This window comes from Lycorma delicatula, chromosome 2 (genome assembly GCF_047948215.1).
Source record: "Lycorma delicatula isolate Av1 chromosome 2, ASM4794821v1, whole genome shotgun sequence".
Classification (NCBI taxonomy): domain Eukaryota; kingdom Metazoa; phylum Arthropoda; class Insecta; order Hemiptera; family Fulgoridae; genus Lycorma; species Lycorma delicatula.
Genome location: NC_134456.1, coordinates 94,485,985 through 94,503,907, shown reverse-complemented (window position 1 = coordinate 94,503,907; position 17,923 = coordinate 94,485,985). Strand labels below are relative to the sequence as shown.

Here is a 17,923-nt window from a genome sequence, read left to right as displayed (position 1 = left end):
AATCTCTCCAAAAATATATATGTAGAATCCTTCTTTCTTTTCATTGAAGTAGTAAATTTTTTTTTACTTTTAATAGGTATGTTACATGATTTTGAAAGATTTAGAAAATGTTGACTATGATTTGGGGTTTTCTTGTTATTATTATAATTTTAATACTAATGTTTGACTTGTTGCAGTATGAAGATACTTGTTGCTGGTCTTGTGAGTATTGTGCAGAATTTGAAATTCGAAAGGATGACTTTCATTGTGTTCTTTGTCCTCGAGGTTATAAAGCTACTCCAAACAAAACTACATGTGAAGCAGTACCTGAAGAATACATCAGTTATAATAATCCTTGGGCTATTGCTGCGCTTACAGTCGCATCATTTGGTATGTTTTCACATAACTGGTTGGTAGGTGTTTCTCTGTACTATCGTCACCTTTACTCCAACTTATTTTATCTCATCGCCTCATTTGATTTTTAACTGATATTCCTTGTTTCCTTTACTAAAAATGAATGCTCTCAAATAATAAATACTCATTTATTGAAAATTTGCCAACATATCTGGTACAGTGGTAATAACTGCCATTCATCCAGAAGGCTTTGGGTTCAAATCCTGGTGTGGCATGGTATTTTTCACATGCTAATAAATTCATTTCTTGCTATGAAATGAATGTGGAGACCACATAATTAACATATACGCCTATTTAATTACATATACACATTTTTTTAAAATGAAAAGTACATAAATTTTTCTTTCATTTGATAATTCACTTTTGATAATTTTTCATATTATTTTTTTTTTGTTACTGAATTATTATTTATTGTAAAAATCTTTTTACAATCACAGGTTAATAATTATTAATAAATGAACATATTTAAATTTAAAAAATAAAAGTTAAAAAAAAAGAGATGAAGTCTGATACGAACCGATGTGTCTTCCCCTTGTAAGATCAAATATTTCAGTAATTAAAATTTAATTTGGCTGTAACTCTGAAACGAATGAAAATAAATACCACTTATGATATATCATTGAAGCTCTCAATGAGGGCTTATTACTGCAGTTAAGAAATCCAAAATCCAAAAAAAATTGATTTTGGGCTTTTATGGACACTTTTGGTCCAGTTGATTGCAATCAGAAGGGGAGGGTCACAACTAGGTTTTACAACAGTTCTAAATCCAAAATTTCAACATTCTATGGCTAATTTTTTTTAGTTATGCGAGATACGTATATACATACATCACGCTGAAACTATTCAAAATTGATTTAGGAATGGTAAAAATGAATATTTACATTGAAATCTGAAAACTGAATTTTTTTGCGATCACAATATTTCCTTTACTTTGTATTATTATTTAAATAAAACAATTTATTATCTCTGTAATTTTATTTTTTTTATTTTCTGAATTTACTCATATTTTTTATATTAAAGAATCAGTTTTCAAAATCATTTTTCTATTATAAATCTTTTATGACAGGAAGGGGAATGGATTAAAAGTTTTTATTTATTTCCACAACCTGTAACCTTAAATAGATAAATAGAAACCATTACCCAAATCAATTACAGGAAATGATTGGTTGTTGTTTGTCAAAATTAAATAAATGTTTTTAGTTTATTGTAAAAAATATTTTTATCTGATATTGTGTGATTCCATAATATTAGTAATTATTATTACCTTATGATCGTTGGGTTGGTTGAGCTGGTCCAGTTCATTGGCCAGCTCATTCCCCCAACATTAGTCCAATGGACTTTTTTTTATGGGGGTTACCTTAAAGAAAAGGTTTACCTAGAAATACCAACTACTCCCTGAAAACATGAAAGAGCGTGTTACAAACGTCTATAGAGATATCAAAATAGAACATTTATTAAATGTTCATGGGTTGTTCTTAAAACGTATCAAAAAATGCATTGAAATAGGACACCACTTAGAACATTTGTTGCTGTAATTTATGAAGAGTAAGTTTTTGTAATTATCTTAGATAGAGTATTAAAAAAAAAATTAGTGTCAGTAAACCAAATATTTTCATAAATTCAACATAACTTAACTGACCAAAGCGGCTACGTAACCAATTGGTATGTACTACTGGTATGTACTATCTGTTTAAAAAAATGCATTAAAACGTAATTGGATTTTATTTAGATTGATCCTTTAACTGATTGTTTTTATTTAAAATTTAACATCAGCTGGATATAACTCGTCAGCTGGCCCAGACCTAATGAAACTAAAAACACCAATTTATAAGCCTACAGTATTTTTGAAGACGAATAACTAAAAAACACTATCAATTTTAGGGAAAAAATTCAGAAATGAGATTTAAATTTTTTTTTGCAAAGAATTCGATTCTGCAATAAAAAATATAGTTTCTATTTAAAAAAAATTAAGTTGACCTTGAAATTACCTCTATTTGACCTATCGAGGAAAACATAGGTTGTGAACATATTTCCCCTTTGAAATAGAGAAACTTTAATAGGAAAAGTTTTTACTAAAATGTTTAGTTTTTGAGATATAGATGTGTTTCAATTTAAATGGACCACTGGTATATTAATGGTGATTAATGTTATTTACTTATAACAATTGTCATTGTTATTAGTATTAGTATTATTGTTATTATTTATTTTGTTTATATGTCTTTAGGGTAATAGAATGTATTTGTAAGAAATTTTTACAGTTGTTAGTCTGTCAGTATTTTTATCGAACCATGAACTCACAACAGTATGTAATTTATTTTTACTATGTAGATTATTGTTTATTTATTTATATTAATTATTTTAATTCTGGTTTATGTTTACAGGAATAGTAGCAACTATTTCAGTGAGCTACATATTCTGGTCTAATTCAGATACTCCTGTCATTAAGGCCAGTGGAAGAGAGCTCAGCTACCTTCTGCTTCTCGGTAACTTTATTATAACTTTTGTTATGTAGTGAATAGAATTCAGTATTAGTGCTCTGAATAAAATATTTTTATACTATTTTAAAATAATGACCTCAGTCTTACAAGCTAGACATATATTAGGATGTCTGAAATACTAGAATATTGCAAGGAATTGCAAGATTTCTAAATCTAGTGGATAAGAAAATGTTATAATTCATCTAATTAATTTATATCTAAAAATTATTTTATAAGCATTATTTTAACATCAAATTATGACATAGTTTTGTTCTGTGATCAAGCAAAAGATTCTTCCCGTTTAGATAAAAATTATATTAAAAAAAAAAATCAAGTCCAGTTTTGTTGTAGTTTTCATGTTAAATCTTTTAGATACAACAACAGATATTATTAGAACTTTCTTATTATAATTCTGTTATACTAATTCTCTACTTTTTAACTACCTTCAATCACTGAAGATGAGCATTGAAACAGGAAAAAAATGTTTAATAATTTAGAATAGAATTATTTTTTTTAATTTTGAAGAAAAAGTAGATGTAAATGCTAGAAAATAGTATTATTTATAATCTAGACAAGAATTAGGTTATTAAAGTAAAGTATGAAGAAAACTTCTGATTAAAAAAAAGTGAGACAAGAATGTAGTGTGACCTCTTACTTTCATCTTGTACGTAAAAGAAGAATTGCAGGAAATATGGCAAAAACTGGATAATAGATAGGAAAAAATGATAACCAGAAGTTGCAGTATTTTGTTATTTAGGTTATAAGGTTATACACCCCCCCCCCCCAACCCCCCCGGTTGGTCTAGTGCTTAATGCGTCTTCCCAAATCAGCTGATTTTGAAGTCAATAGTTCCAGAGTTCAAATCCTGGTAAAGGCAGTTACTTTTATATGGATTTGAATACTAGATCGTGGATACTGGTGTTTTTTGGTGGTTGGGCTTCAATTAACCACACATCTCAGGAATGGTCGAACTGAGACTATACAAGACTACATGTCACACACTCATACATATCATCCTCTGAAATAATACCTGAACAGTAATTCCTGGAGGCTAAACAGGAAAAAGAGAGAAGGGTAATAAGGTTGTAGAGGATGAACATATATAACACTGGCAAAAAAAAAAAAACAAAAAAAAAAATTCTGCTGAAATTATATAGATCTAAGAATTAAAAATTCTTGAAAATATATATTTAAAGTGTAAAGAAACAGATTTTCTGTTTAAAAAAATAATAAAACCGAAAAGGAAAAGATTAGAAGAATTTGAAATGTAGCAAGCTGTTGAAAATTAGACTGGTCAACAAAAATCCAAATTACACGGTCTTACAATGAATAGAAGGGTAGAGAAATTTATAAAAATCAAACCAAACTGGATATTAGTATTAAGACATCCATATTTGATTAATTTGAAATAAACGAATGTATAGGAAGAAGATTGGAATATGTAAATGAAATTTGTGAAACAATATATTCTTAAAGTAATATTTTTCAATAATAAAAAAAATAAGAAAAAGCATATGGTGTAATGATATAGTGAATCTAATCAAATACAAAATGAGCAGATGATATACAATGGCTACGTTGCATTAAGTATTGTTGTAGTATGCTCATGTTTGTGTGTGTGCGTGTGCACATTTGTATGTTTTATTTATACTCATGTATTCAAGTAAAATACACTCATAAATATTATTAACAGCTCTAGAAGGATGAGTATTACTACTGTATTATGTATGCTGAGAGAAAATTTTCCTCAATAAGAGCACACACAAAACATTTTTATATAACTTGAAGTAGTGATGAAGTAAGGAGTAGTTTGTATAATGAACAAGTAAAATATCAGCTTATTCTGTATTTTAAATTGTTCAGAATAAGAACACAAAGACAATTTTTACATTTTAAGATAAGAAACAATGTCATCCTGTTCTGATGGATAGATCACTGTTACCTCATTTCTTCAGAATTCAATAATTCACCAGAATTATTGGGTCTGTGGGTTTGATCCTATTAGATCCTTCATGGTGAGGATGCTTGGATATTTTTGATACAGCCAGAGCATCATTGGTGTTATCTAGCAGGCGGATGCCTGTGGACTAGACGCCCTGTTGCACAATATGGCTGAAATTTTTTTGAAGAAAATTTTGATCTTGTAATATCTCCTAAAAAAGGGGGTAATGTCTGAAAATAATTATGAATAATGGAAAATCATGGTGTTTAGAATTATGAAAATCATTGATAATTCCAGGTAATAAAAAAATTAAAGATTTAAATGTAAATTGGATGTTTCTGGACAATGTTTTTGTAATTTTTTACTAGAGGTAAAAGAGTAGGATAAAAGCTACTTTAATTAATTTATTTATCTTAATACACCTTAAAATTTAAGTTTATATTTATGTTCATTACTTATCATCATGCATTATGTAATCTTATTCTAAGGAGTTTTCCAACATAGGTACATTTTTGGAATTCAGTGTAACATTTGTAATGGTGGCACCTCCAACTGAGTTAACATGTGGAATGACAAAATTCTTCTTTGGTTTTTGTTTTACTCTTTGTTATGCTGCTATTGTTACAAAAACAAACAGGATTGCCAGGATATTTAATTCAAGCATACAGAAAGTGCATAAAAGGTAAGTAACTAAACATGTTTTTTTTTTCAATTTACTTAAACTTTCATTTTCAGTAATGTGATTTACATCTAGCTGCAAAAAGTTACTTTTTTTATTTAGCTATTTAGTATTTTATTGGATTAAGTTATATCACTGTTTTAATAAAAAAATATAAACAAAAAAGTAAGTAAGTATAAATTACTTATAAAAATACTTTTTCATTTACTAATTGCTTGTTATTACTTTCCCTGTTATGGTTGCTTGTTGAACTCAACTTCTGACCTATCGTGTAGGTAGTTGTATTTTTAATTTCAGTTTCTTCATGTCATTCAGTTTTGCTAAAGACTAGACATAGATATGTTTTGTTTTAACAAGTTCATTTCCTAGTAGTACACTGATGGGAATATCACATGTGATATTTGAATCAATGGCATCCTGACCGAGGCAAGAACAAGGCTGAGAGATGCCTTTTGCTGGGGTTCTGAAGATGACCTTCGGTAAAGTCCATAAGGTTAGGTATGGAGGGTGGGTGTGGTGACCGAAACTGCCACATGGAGGGTGTCTTCCCTACAGAGTCCGGATGATGATTAATTTTGGTTACACTGGCCAGCGGACAGAGATACAGGCCCTATACAAAATTTTACTCAAAGGGTAGATAAATATTTTTGCATAATTTAATGACCCTTAAGTACGTAGTTAAGATACAGTTTGGTAGTGTTTAATCTAATTCAAACCCCTATAAAGGGCAAAATTTCTTTTTTATTTATTATTATTTCTGGATTTAAGTCACATTATTGTTCTAAATTATTAGCACATTATATATTACAATATTGTAATACATTTTATATATTGTAATATTGTATTAATATAATAATAATATTGTGCTATTACATTAAGTATGTCATTTTGGTTATGTATTTGGAGAATTTCATTTGAAAAAAGAGATAATAAGCTTAATATTTTCATTTTGCCTATTCATTTATTGTTTTGCTTGATATCATCAGATTGGGTTAACTGATTTTTATGAAATTTTGCACAGACTTTTGAATATGGGTCATTTGATGTCATTTAATCTTGCTTACAATTGATCAAGGTGTTGGGAAGATATGACCACATGATCCCATCAAAATTCTACTCAAAGAGTAGCATAATCTTTTTCATTATTCTTTACTTGCATACTTACATACTTTAATGTTTCACTTCATTTTTCTAAGCAGCAGTCTGTCAAGAGTGAACCTTGGTAGGCAGAGTTGCATGTCCTTTCTTCCTTTTTCATGTTTAGATTCCGGTAATTACTATTTAGATAATACTTCAGAGGATGAATGAGGATGATATGTATGAGTGTAAATGAAGTGTAGTCTTGTACAGTCTCAGTTCGACCATTCCTGAGATGTGTGGTTAACTGAAACCCAACCACCAAAGAACACCGGTATCCACTATCTAGTATTCAAATCCGTGTAAAAATAACTGACTTTACTAGAACTTCAACACTGGAACTCTCAACTTCCAAATCAGCTGATTTGGGAAGACGCGTTCACCACTAGACCAACCCAGTTGCATGTCCTGTCTTTTAAGACAGCATTTTTTCTCTCATTTTCTCAAGAGATCTCTCCTTTATCATATTTGTGATTATGAAAATCTTATTTTAAAAGCGTAAGTTTTGAAAAGCGATGCATGTTCAGAATCTTGATAAATAACTGTCCAATCACAGATTTTAAAATTGTTAAAAAAATGTTCATTTTTAATTTAATTTTAATATCTAAAATTTTGTATTTTTAAAACATAATTAATATATTCATATGTTCTGAAGGCACAGAAATCCATAAAAAGGCTCAGTGTAAAAATCTAAAGATTAAGGGAGTAAAACAAACAAGCAGTAAGTAAATGAAAATTTATTTTTATAAATAATTATATTTTGCTGCTATGAGACAATTTACTATTATTGTATATATTTATTAAAAGGATGCCGCTTACTACTACCTACTACTAACTAGCTTCTATCTACTTCAGTATAAGCATTTATTTATTTAGTAATCATGAAAATGTTTGATGTGTTTTTATACCATTATTTTTAAAAATCATATATTGATCCTGAGGGATTTTTAAATATTTTTCAATCATATTTAATAAATCAATTATTATTCTAATTTTTATTAAAAAATAAAATTATTATGAAACCCGGACAGACCAACACCAGGGTGTATTATGCTTCACTAATAGACTGATTGAAGGGTGCTATTCAGGCTCAACATCCACATCTTGTAAAAAATAAATGTACTCTTTGCTACGATAATACACCTGCACACACTTCTTGGGTTGTTGCTGAAAAACTCCATGCTCTATGCTTTGAAGTGCCTCTTCATGCACCTTATTTTCTGGATTTGGTTCCCAGTAATTACTTCTCAGATCTGAAGATTCAGTTTAAATTACGAGGTCAAAGCTGAGACTTTATTTATAGAGTTGGATGGACATATATGCTCATGGTATTAAAAATTTGGAAATATGTAGGTCTAGATGTATCGAGTTGGAAGGTGAGTACGTTGAAAACTATTTTAAAAAATTTCTGAAAAATGTTTTCTTGTAAATCTGAGAACTTTTCGAACAACCCTAGTAAATTACAGAATGTTCTGATTTCAGCTATGTTTGATTACCATTGATCATTCTATAAGCTCCATTAAACAAAATTAAAACTAAGAAAGGCATAGTTAATTTTTGTTTTTGCCTCATAAAATGTTGTATAAAAAAAACTGAAAATAAACTTAGTTATTTAGGTAATAATGGATAATATTTTGTTATTGCCAGTCAGTAAACTGGCTGGCAATAACAAAATATTATAACAAAAAAAAGAGATAGGTTTTAAAAACACAGTAATTTTTGCTCTGATTATTTTTAGATAACTCGCATAAAAATATCTTCCTACATCATAAAATAACATCCCATTATACATCCTAAGGCATTCTGAATAATTTTCATATTTATCAATTTTTCTAATCTAAGTAATTTAAAAATTAAAAACAACTTTTATTAAGAATTTATGTTCTTTCTGTTGTTGTTTAGTGTAAAGTTATTATTAATTTGCTCTCTGTTTTCAAACAGCCCTTGTGTATGTAAAAAATGGTTAAAATTTTAAAGTTAAATGTTACTGAACCTTTTTATTTGTTAGTTACTTTAGTTATAAAAAATATTTATTAATTTTTTTCTATAAATAATTTTGAAAAAAAACAACAGTGTTGTACATTATTAAAAAAATTTAATTTAAATTACTGGGTGAATAATATTTTTAATTATATTTCAGATTTACCAGTCCACAGTCTCAGTTACTGATCACTGGTTTGTTAACGTCTGTTGAAATTTTAATCAATACTGCATGGCTTATTATGGATCCTCCAAAAGTAATTCAAGTACTTCCTGCTCAAGATCAGAGGCTTAAAATATGCTCTGGTCTCGGAGATTTTTCATACATAATAAGTCTTAGTTACCCTTTTATTCTTATCGGTAAGTAATTATTACAAGATTATACTGTGTAACGTATAGCAGTTTTTTTTCATATTATTTTACAGAAGATTTTTGCAGTGAAAGTAGACTTTCTACAGAAGTACAATAAAACTATTTGTAATGTAATCTACTTAATTTAATCTATGTACTGTTACTATTTGTAATCAATTTAATAAAAATAAAGCATTTAGTCACTTATGAAATATATTAAATAAAAACATATTGGTACAATATAGATATTTTTTAATGCACTGGAGGTTGGTTTCTGTAGTTTTTATGATGTATTTACGTATTTTACATTATTTTAAAGCCAGGTACAAGTTAAACATGAAAATTAAAAAAAAATAATAATAAAAGCATGAATAGTAGGAAAAATCATTTTAGGTATTTTCCTACTACTATGTGTGTAGAGATTATGTTCACAGTTCTTATTTTATAATTAACTTGCCATGTGGTTTGCATGTCACTTAGGTGTATAATTTTGTATGTTAACTATTTAAATTAAATATTGGGTATTAGAAATTTGATAAACATGAATTTTTCTAATTTCCTTGGTATTTTATTTGAATTTTGAGGTTACAGTGCTTCACTGTAGGCTGAAACCAAATTAAAATTCTACAATTTATTTTGATTTCTTAGGCTGATGTTCCAGAAGCAGTGCTATTAATTGAATCCCAACAATGTATTATGTTTGTTTACTGTAACAAAAAATCTATATTTTTGACAGATTGTGTGTTTATAAATTTCATATTGTTCAACTGTGTTGAGAGCTTGTTATTATAATATATTATTCTCATATTGTGTTATGCTATTATATTCTATTATTATATATTCTGTTTGCATATTATGCATTAAAATGTAAACAAAATAAATACTTAATAAATTTCTTAAACCTATTTAAGATGGGGACCTGAAATGATATTGTTACTGGTAACTCCACTGAAAAAGATGTCATATCACTAAAATGTGTTATTGATGAAAACATTCCAGTATTTTGAAATTGATTTGATTAATATTTAAAGTATTTGATTAGTATTTACAAACTATACTACCATCATTATCTGGATAGCATTTGTACCATTATACTTGGCATCAACTAACAGCGCTATTTGTATTGTTACATTTGCCATGTCACTAGCAGTCAGGTATAGTTAGTTATATTTACTATTAAAACTTACTGATAATGTTAGTTCATGTTTCATCATGCATAAAAGATGTTTTAAATGCATAAAATTTAAGTAATCATCTCTAATTTGAACTTTTTTTGGACTCCAGGATCTAAAGAGTTAACTCTTTAGATGTTTCTTCAGTATAGTGAAACATCCTACATTTAAATGAAATGCAATTTTTCATTTTTTGTAGAATCTAATTAAATTTTACAAACAACAATGTTATCTATATAACAGTTTCATTTTTATTATTTTAGGTATTTGTACTGCTTATGCTTTCAAGACTCGAAAATGTCCTGAAGGATTTAATGAAGCTCGTCACATAGCATTTACAAATTATACTGCTATTATTATCTGGATAGCGTTTGTACCATTGTACTTGGCATCAACTAACAATGCTGTTTGTATTGTTACACTTGCCATGTCACTATCTGTAAGGTATAGTTAGTTATTTTTGCTATTAAAACTTACTGATTAAGTATTAAAAAAATCAGGAATTTAAAAAAAATAAATTTTAAATTCACGCCTAATCTGTAGACAAGTTATTTATGTGATTATAACAGTTAAAATTCTTTCAACTTGTGTAATTCTCTGCTTAACTCATAAACATTTCTTTATTTACTATCCACCAGATCATTATGATTCTATGTGACTAACTGATGTTTAGTATTACTTATTTATTAAATAAGTAATATAAGAAACTTATATTTTCTCAAAATAAATTGTTTATCAAATGAGCCAATTTTATATTAAGCAATTAGTGAACGAGTCTTTAAATATTTGAATGTTAGGTGCAATCTGATTATAATATAGAATAATAATATAGAATTAGACAGGTTTTAATGTGACTTCATCCATTTTATCATCTGAATCACGTAGATTAAAGGACGTAGTGGATTGAAGGATTTTCATCTGATGGAAATATTTATTAAGTCAGTCATGGCCATGGTTATTGAAACGTAACCTTAGTCCTGAAAATGACTGAATATTTTCTGGATGTCATAGAAACATTTATATTTCTTATCGTTTGATACTTCTTTCAATCATTCTTCATTATAGTATATATGAAATCTAAAGGCGGGTCCTCCCTATAAGCTGCCTCCACTTGCCTCCTCAACACCACTCCTATAACCTGACTTATGGAACACACATGCTACCGATTGCAACAAAAGTAATGCGTACATACTATTTAAAAATAATTTTCATAAATAACTACACCACATCAAAGAAAATCATTACATTATAGTCTATAATAAATAAACTACATTTCATATACTTTTTTATTGTTTGTTACTGTTTATTTTTAGCAAAACCTTAGAGTTTATCATACTTGAAAAAATATATATACTTTCAAGAAATAAGTAAATTACTTCATTTAGATCTTGAACAAAATGTTAGGCATAAATAACACTGATAAACGTAATTTTTGTTTCCTAACATGCGATACATGATTTTAATCTGTTTTTTGATGCTGAAAACAAATATGAACTCAGAATCTTTAAATTACCCACCATTTTTTTAAAATTTCTTAATTTTAATTAAAGGATTTTTTTCATCTTTCAACATATAGCTAGCATTTTAAGCTCCTATATTGTATTTTGTTAGTTCATTTTTTATTGTTTAACTTTGTTAACATAATTTGTAAGCTATAAATAAGCAATACTAGACAAATAATTAAATCATATAGTCACAGTGAAATTATTCCATTTCCTGAGCCACCTGTGAATGTATGTTAAAGCAGCGATGAAGAATCAGAAGAAGACAACAATGATTTTGATTTTGAATTATCTTCCAATAAGCCACATCTTATATCACAAAGTGAATTAAATGACTTGGTTAGGGATTTAAATTTATCAAAAAATCAATCTGAACTGTTACGATCAAGACTGTAAGGTTGGAATTTAGTTCAAAAAATATAAAAATTTTGGGCTTTTGAAGCTGACAAAAAGAACTTTCTCAGTACTTTATTGATGAAAATAATTTGGTTTATTGCACAAATATTGATGAGCTCATGTTGCACTTAGGACAAGTTCATAAACCTGAGGACTTGGCACCTTTTTATAGATTCATCCATGTATAGTTTAAAAGTGATTCTACTATACAACGGTAACAAATATCCTTCGATACCAGGTGCTTATGGTATTAATTTAAAAGATACATATGATGTGATGAAAGACGTTCTTGAAAAATAAATTATAAAAAAACATAGCTGGAACATATGTGGTGATTCGAAAGTTATAGCTATTTTGTTAGGCATGCAGTTAGGCTATACTAAGTACGTGTGCTTTCTTTGAGAATGGGACAACCGAGCTAGGGATAAACATTATGTTAACCAAGAGTGGAAGAAACGAGACAACTTAACTTGAAATGGGAAAAATATTATTCATGAGCCCATAGTTGAACCCAAAAAAATATTTTATCCCTTCCATATTAAACTAGGACCAATGAAAAGTTCTGTAAAAGCAATGAAGAAGGATAGTCCTGGATTTTTGTACATCAGGCAGAAATTTCCGAATGTAAGTGAAGAAAAAATTAAAGAAGGAATATTTGTTGGTCCTCAAGTAAGAGAGTTGGTGAAAAGATGATGTATTTAACTCAGTGTTTTAGAATAATGCAGCTTGGGCTTCATTTAAAAATGTTTGCAAAAGTTTTCTCGGCAAACAAAAATCCGACAATTACCACAATATTGTTAATCAACTTCTTTCTTCATAGAGAGCTATGGAATGTAATATGTCTTTGAAAATACATTTTCTCCAATACATATGGATTTTTTCCCGGACAACCTCGGAGACATAAGTGATAAACACAGTGAACGTTTTCACCAAGACATTTCAATGATGGAAAACCGCTATAAAGGAAATGGAATACTAACATCCTAGCCGATTACTGTTGGACATTAATTTGGGATGTGCCTGAGGTTATTTGTAAAAGAAAAGCATCAGCGTAATCATTCTATGGCCATGCAAATTTATAAATTTTACAGATTTTAACTATATTTTTCCTTAATTTTTTTTTAAGTGTAATTTATTTAAAACTAGGGTGATAGAAAAATTGTATTTAGAGATCTGGAATGTACACAAAAAAGCAATTCAAGAAGTGTATCACACTTAGAGAAACATTAAAATTTTTTTTTTTTGTCTATCAGTGTAATTTTATTTGCAATAAATTACTGGAACAAATTTTGTAACTAAAATAGTGATGTCATAATTAGATATGGCAGAAATCATTGCAAATTAATTGGTATGGCTTTTGGAATACATTACTTTGGCTACAGGTGTGAGAAGTTGCTGATTGATATTAAGAGCAGTGGAGAGGATGCCATAGCATACTACGGACCCACCTTCAGATATTAGATTCACTGTAACATCCATTTTATTAGAGCTGACTACTATTTCTTAATTTTTTAATAAATTTGTATTAGCACTGCCTGTTCAGGGTTAGTGCATTTTCTTTGCATGGGAATAAGGAGCCTCATTTTCATCTGTTTCACTGTGATAAGAATCCACCGCAAGAATATTTTCTGGCCAGTCAGCCCTAAATCAACAGTCATACTCTTAGATTCTTTTGTATATGTTTATTCCCTCAATGACTGATTGAACTGTAATCTTTGAGTTGCAAATAATAACAAATTGATAAAATATAATACTGCAGATTTGCGGATTTTCTTCTTGCAAAAATTCTCCCAAAAAAAATTTGTTGTGTAATTTCCAGCCTGATGGTAAAACAAGTAAGGACTACTCTTCCAGCACCTTCTTCAAAGAACCAGACAATACATTTGTAGCCAATTGCTTTTTAAACAACAAGACTGCCAGAGGATTTTCTTCAACAAAATAAAAAAAAGGAATCATTAAAATGATCCACTTGTTCTGATCGACATCTGATGGAGATACTGATGGAGATCTGATGGACATACTGGTACATAAAAAAGAAGAGATACTGATTGAATTAAGAATTGCCTGCTATTAAATTAATTATTAAAGTAATACACAATGTTCTTTTAAATTCTAATTTGTTGTAATTTTTTATAGTATTATTTTAACCTTCAAATAAACTTTATAATTGTTTATCTTAATTGATTTTATGTTATATTTCAGTGGGCTAGTTCAACTATGCTGTCTATTCCTACCAAAAATCTACATTGTAATTTTCACACCAGAAAAAAATACCAAAGAAGTAGTTATGGCACACAGCAGAACATATTCTGTCAGTTCTCCTAACTCAGCCAGTACTCCATTTGATTCAAATACGTATTTTTCAAGTAATAATGGCTACATTCATGGTATGAATAAATATTTACCAAGTAGAAAAAGACATGAAACAATGTAATATTCAATCTTAAGTTAACATAATCATTTTAAGCTAAGTTTATAAAAGAGCACTAAGTAGTTGATAGATAAGCTATATTTTATTTGTAAATATAAATCATATTATTACATTGTAAGGAAATTACGTAGATATATAAAAAAGCTCTTGTAATTAAAGTCTTATGTGAAGTATTTGCATCATATTACCTTAAATGGATTTTGAAATAATGAACTGAGAACCTGTTTAAGAAATTTTATTACTTACAATATTACTTCCTGGTTAACTTTATTTTTTTATTTCTAGGATACAGGAATAACAGCATCTTTATCAAATCATCTGTTCCTCGTTCTGTTCCTCGTCAAAAAATTACCTCAAAGACTTTAACTAGTCAATAAATATAAATAGAAAGTTTTTTTAAATTGATTTTAATTAAATATAATTATTCATTTTTAAATAAAATTAAATATTTAAAAAATAAAATGTTGATGTGTTTTTTATTTCACCCTTATTACAATGTAGAAAAATATATTTAGTTGTATGAAATTATCTATATTACTTCTTCAAATACTTGCCATCTGCATTCACACATTTTTGTACTGTGACACCAATTTTTACTTACCTTTGATGAAGAACTATGCATTCAAGGAATTTAGCTAATTATTGATGCTATTTTAAGCTCCTGATTGTTTTGAGTTTGGCTGTATAGCCCACCATATTTTCATTCACAAGTACAACAAAGAATTTCGTTCTATGTAAGTTGTGAAATTACATTAGTTTAGTTAGTGCTAACCATCACTGCTAGAACCACTACACCTGCACCAATTAAATATGGTATGCACATGTGCTTTAGTTAGAATCATTGAATTAAATAAATGAGAAAATATTATATTTAAATAAAATAAATATTTTTAATTAACTTGTGTGTTTATGAGTTTCATGGGAAAGTTTTACAATTGTATTGTCAGTTTTTGTTTCAAATTTCAATGCCACTTACACATTCATTTACAACACGAAGACTCGTAGCATTATTGGATAAACATGGTTCAACAAAATGTTATATCTTGGGAGCACTAAGTCCTTCTGCTTGCAGAAACTAAAATGTCATGCACCTACTAGCTGGCAACAGGAATGTTGAGGTTCCATGTTTTATCCATCATGCTTTTACAGAACTGGCAAGTGTGAAAAAAGATTATTTTTTTAGAATATTCTTTGCATTTCTATCATTAACATAATGCAGTAAACATAATATATTTATTTCTTTTTTTGTTAGTGTTTTTAGTTTTTATTATCTTTTTAATGATATTAACAATTATATCTTCATAAAAATAGATTCCTCACCTACTGGTTTGTAGATGAAACAACCATCTATCTTAATATTAGACAAATGACAGTAAATAATTGATGCAATTCTCTTTTTTCCTAAACCCAGGTAAATGGGATGCTACTAATTGTGTCTGGCAGAGCAGATTTATATTCTGGACAGTTCCCAAAAGAATGTATACAAGCACTTGCAGCTGTGTTTCAGCAATTTTATTTTTAACTCTGGAATCTAGTTGTATAACTTAAAGAAAACTCAACTTGCAAACTGAACTTTAAAAAAAATATAAACTGATCAAATCACTTTACAGAAATGTGTAAGTATCATCATAACTAAATGAATATCTTTCATTTCAGTATCCTTTTTTTATTTAGTCAACTCCATGAAGGTGATTATTTTTACTATAGAGGTTTTCATGAAATTTGGAAATGCTAAAAACTTTAGATTGATTCTAATATAGATATTAATATATAGGTTTAGATCAGTAATGCAATGAACCATAAAAGATAAACAAGGTTCAAAACCAAGAAGACAAAAGTCTTAAATCTCATCAAATGAGTTATCTATAAAAGTAAACTGTAGGATGTTTAAAAGTATGATCTTTTTCTTATTGTAAGAAAAGAAAAACTATCAGAAAGGAGGGTATGTTGCCATACAGTTGTCAGTACTTGTACAAACAAATTCACTGTTTAATTTATAATCTGGGTTTTTATTATGACTTCTTACACTTATGCATAAATGTAATCATATTTTTGTATAAACATTTTTGCTAGTGCATGTTGCTGAACACTTAAAATGTTTTCAAGCTTTTTTTTGGTTATTTAGTAGTTTTCTGCACAGCAGGAAATAATTTCATTTGTCAGAAAGAAAATTAAGTATTGGTTTACAATTACTGCTTCAGAAACCAGGTAGTTCAGTTGATGTTGGCACATGATGTAAACTCTCTCTTTCATAGCTAATGTGTGGACCCATTTTCTACATAACAGATCATCAAAAGGCTGGGTCCCTCTAAAAGAAAAAAGGAGTGTATAAGGTACAATTCTTATTTATAACATGTAGATGAAATTAGTGTCTAATAAAACCACTTTAAATATACTCTAAAACAAAATCATTATGGAAAGATTTACCTTTTTATACAGAGTATGCCTTCTACTTTCTCTGTACAGTTTCTTTTCCAAGTCATCAAACTTTCCAAATACTTGAATGATTTTATTTGATTTAACCTTTTTCCATCAAAGCTGACTCATGTCGAGTAACAACTTTACTGAAAAACTTAACACAGAAAGTAGGTATTGAATCATGATATTAACTATGTACTTTGCATCATTAATACTATTTACATCAAAAATTATTATTATTAAAATTAGTATTATTAAAAATTAGGAAAAATCAATGATGAAAATCTAACCAAAAAAAATATAGTTATTTTACATTATAACAAGTTTTATATTGCAGTTAAAAATAAAATATTTTTTTGTCTTTTTAAATCATTTTTTACATAAAATTTTATTTTTATAAATTTCCATAAAAAACAGCAGAAAATTATCAGGGTGGATTCCTTCCCCACTGACTTAATTCATCCCCCCTCTTCTAACATTATGGTTCTACCATTTTTGTTTTTGTTTTATTTTACTTAAATTACTTTTATATATACACATATCTATCGAAAAATATGTAGCAAGTACCCCTTTGTATTTTGAAAATTGGAAGATTGGTTATGAATATATAACATTTCCGAATAACCATGGTCTGTTAGATCAAGAATGTACCTGATGCATGCAAAAGTTAGCTTTCAATCTATTAACAAATACCCGGTTTGAATTTTGAAAATTGGATGATTGTTTGCAGAGGTATTATAAGAGCACTCTATTGTACCTCCCAAAACAGCACCTCAGACGTACCCTGTTTGTTACCAGTTGGTGATGATTGATTGGTCTAGCCTTCCACGAGGTGCTCGCATACCTCACCCCCTCTAGCCTCACACGCAGTTCCATGGTGAGCTCATTATTGTTACACAGAAATTTTTAAAATATATTTAATATTATTTTATTTAACGTAAATTTAATTCTATTATTTTTGTAATATCCATTCGATTGGTTTGAACTCACAGATCGCTTGGTTCACAGTTCAATTATTCAATTTATTAAAGTTTGTGCTTCAATG

General features: G+C 28.4%; 2 protein-coding genes across 2 annotated transcripts in view; both read left to right on the top strand.

The window, feature by feature from the left end:
- The window catches only part of LOC142319913 (metabotropic glutamate receptor 4-like), a 44,169-nt gene extending 41,264 nt beyond the window's left edge, over window positions 1–2,905 (top strand). The window contains exons 11-12 of the mRNA XM_075357586.1: window positions 177–369; window positions 2,775–2,905. Of these exons, the coding sequence (XP_075213701.1) occupies window positions 177–369; window positions 2,775–2,905 (324 nt within the window). The remainder of the gene's footprint in view (window positions 1–176; window positions 370–2,774) is intronic.
- A 2,438-nt stretch (window positions 2,906–5,343) lies between these two features.
- On the top strand, window positions 5,344–14,490 carry LOC142320224 (metabotropic glutamate receptor-like). The gene is made up of 4 exons (XM_075357922.1): window positions 5,344–5,494; window positions 8,769–8,968; window positions 10,395–10,575; window positions 14,232–14,490. Exons 1-4 carry the CDS (start codon window positions 5,349–5,351, stop codon window positions 14,461–14,463), a joined length of 759 nt encoding a protein of 252 aa, XP_075214037.1. The 5' UTR covers window positions 5,344–5,348; the 3' UTR covers window positions 14,464–14,490.
- The last annotated feature ends 3,433 nt before the right edge of the window (window positions 14,491–17,923 follow it).

Coding starts and splice junctions, on each gene's coding strand:
- LOC142320224 (XM_075357922.1), top strand. CDS start 5,349: ATGGTGGCACCTCCAACTGAGTTAACATGTGGAATGACAAAATTCTTC. Junction 8,969..10,394: donor TTACCCTTTTATTCTTATCG/GTAAGTAATTAT, acceptor TTATTATTTTAG/GTATTTGTACTGCTTATGCT. Junction 10,576..14,231: donor GCCATGTCACTATCTGTAAG/GTATAGTTAGTT, acceptor GTTATATTTCAG/TGGGCTAGTTCAACTATGCT.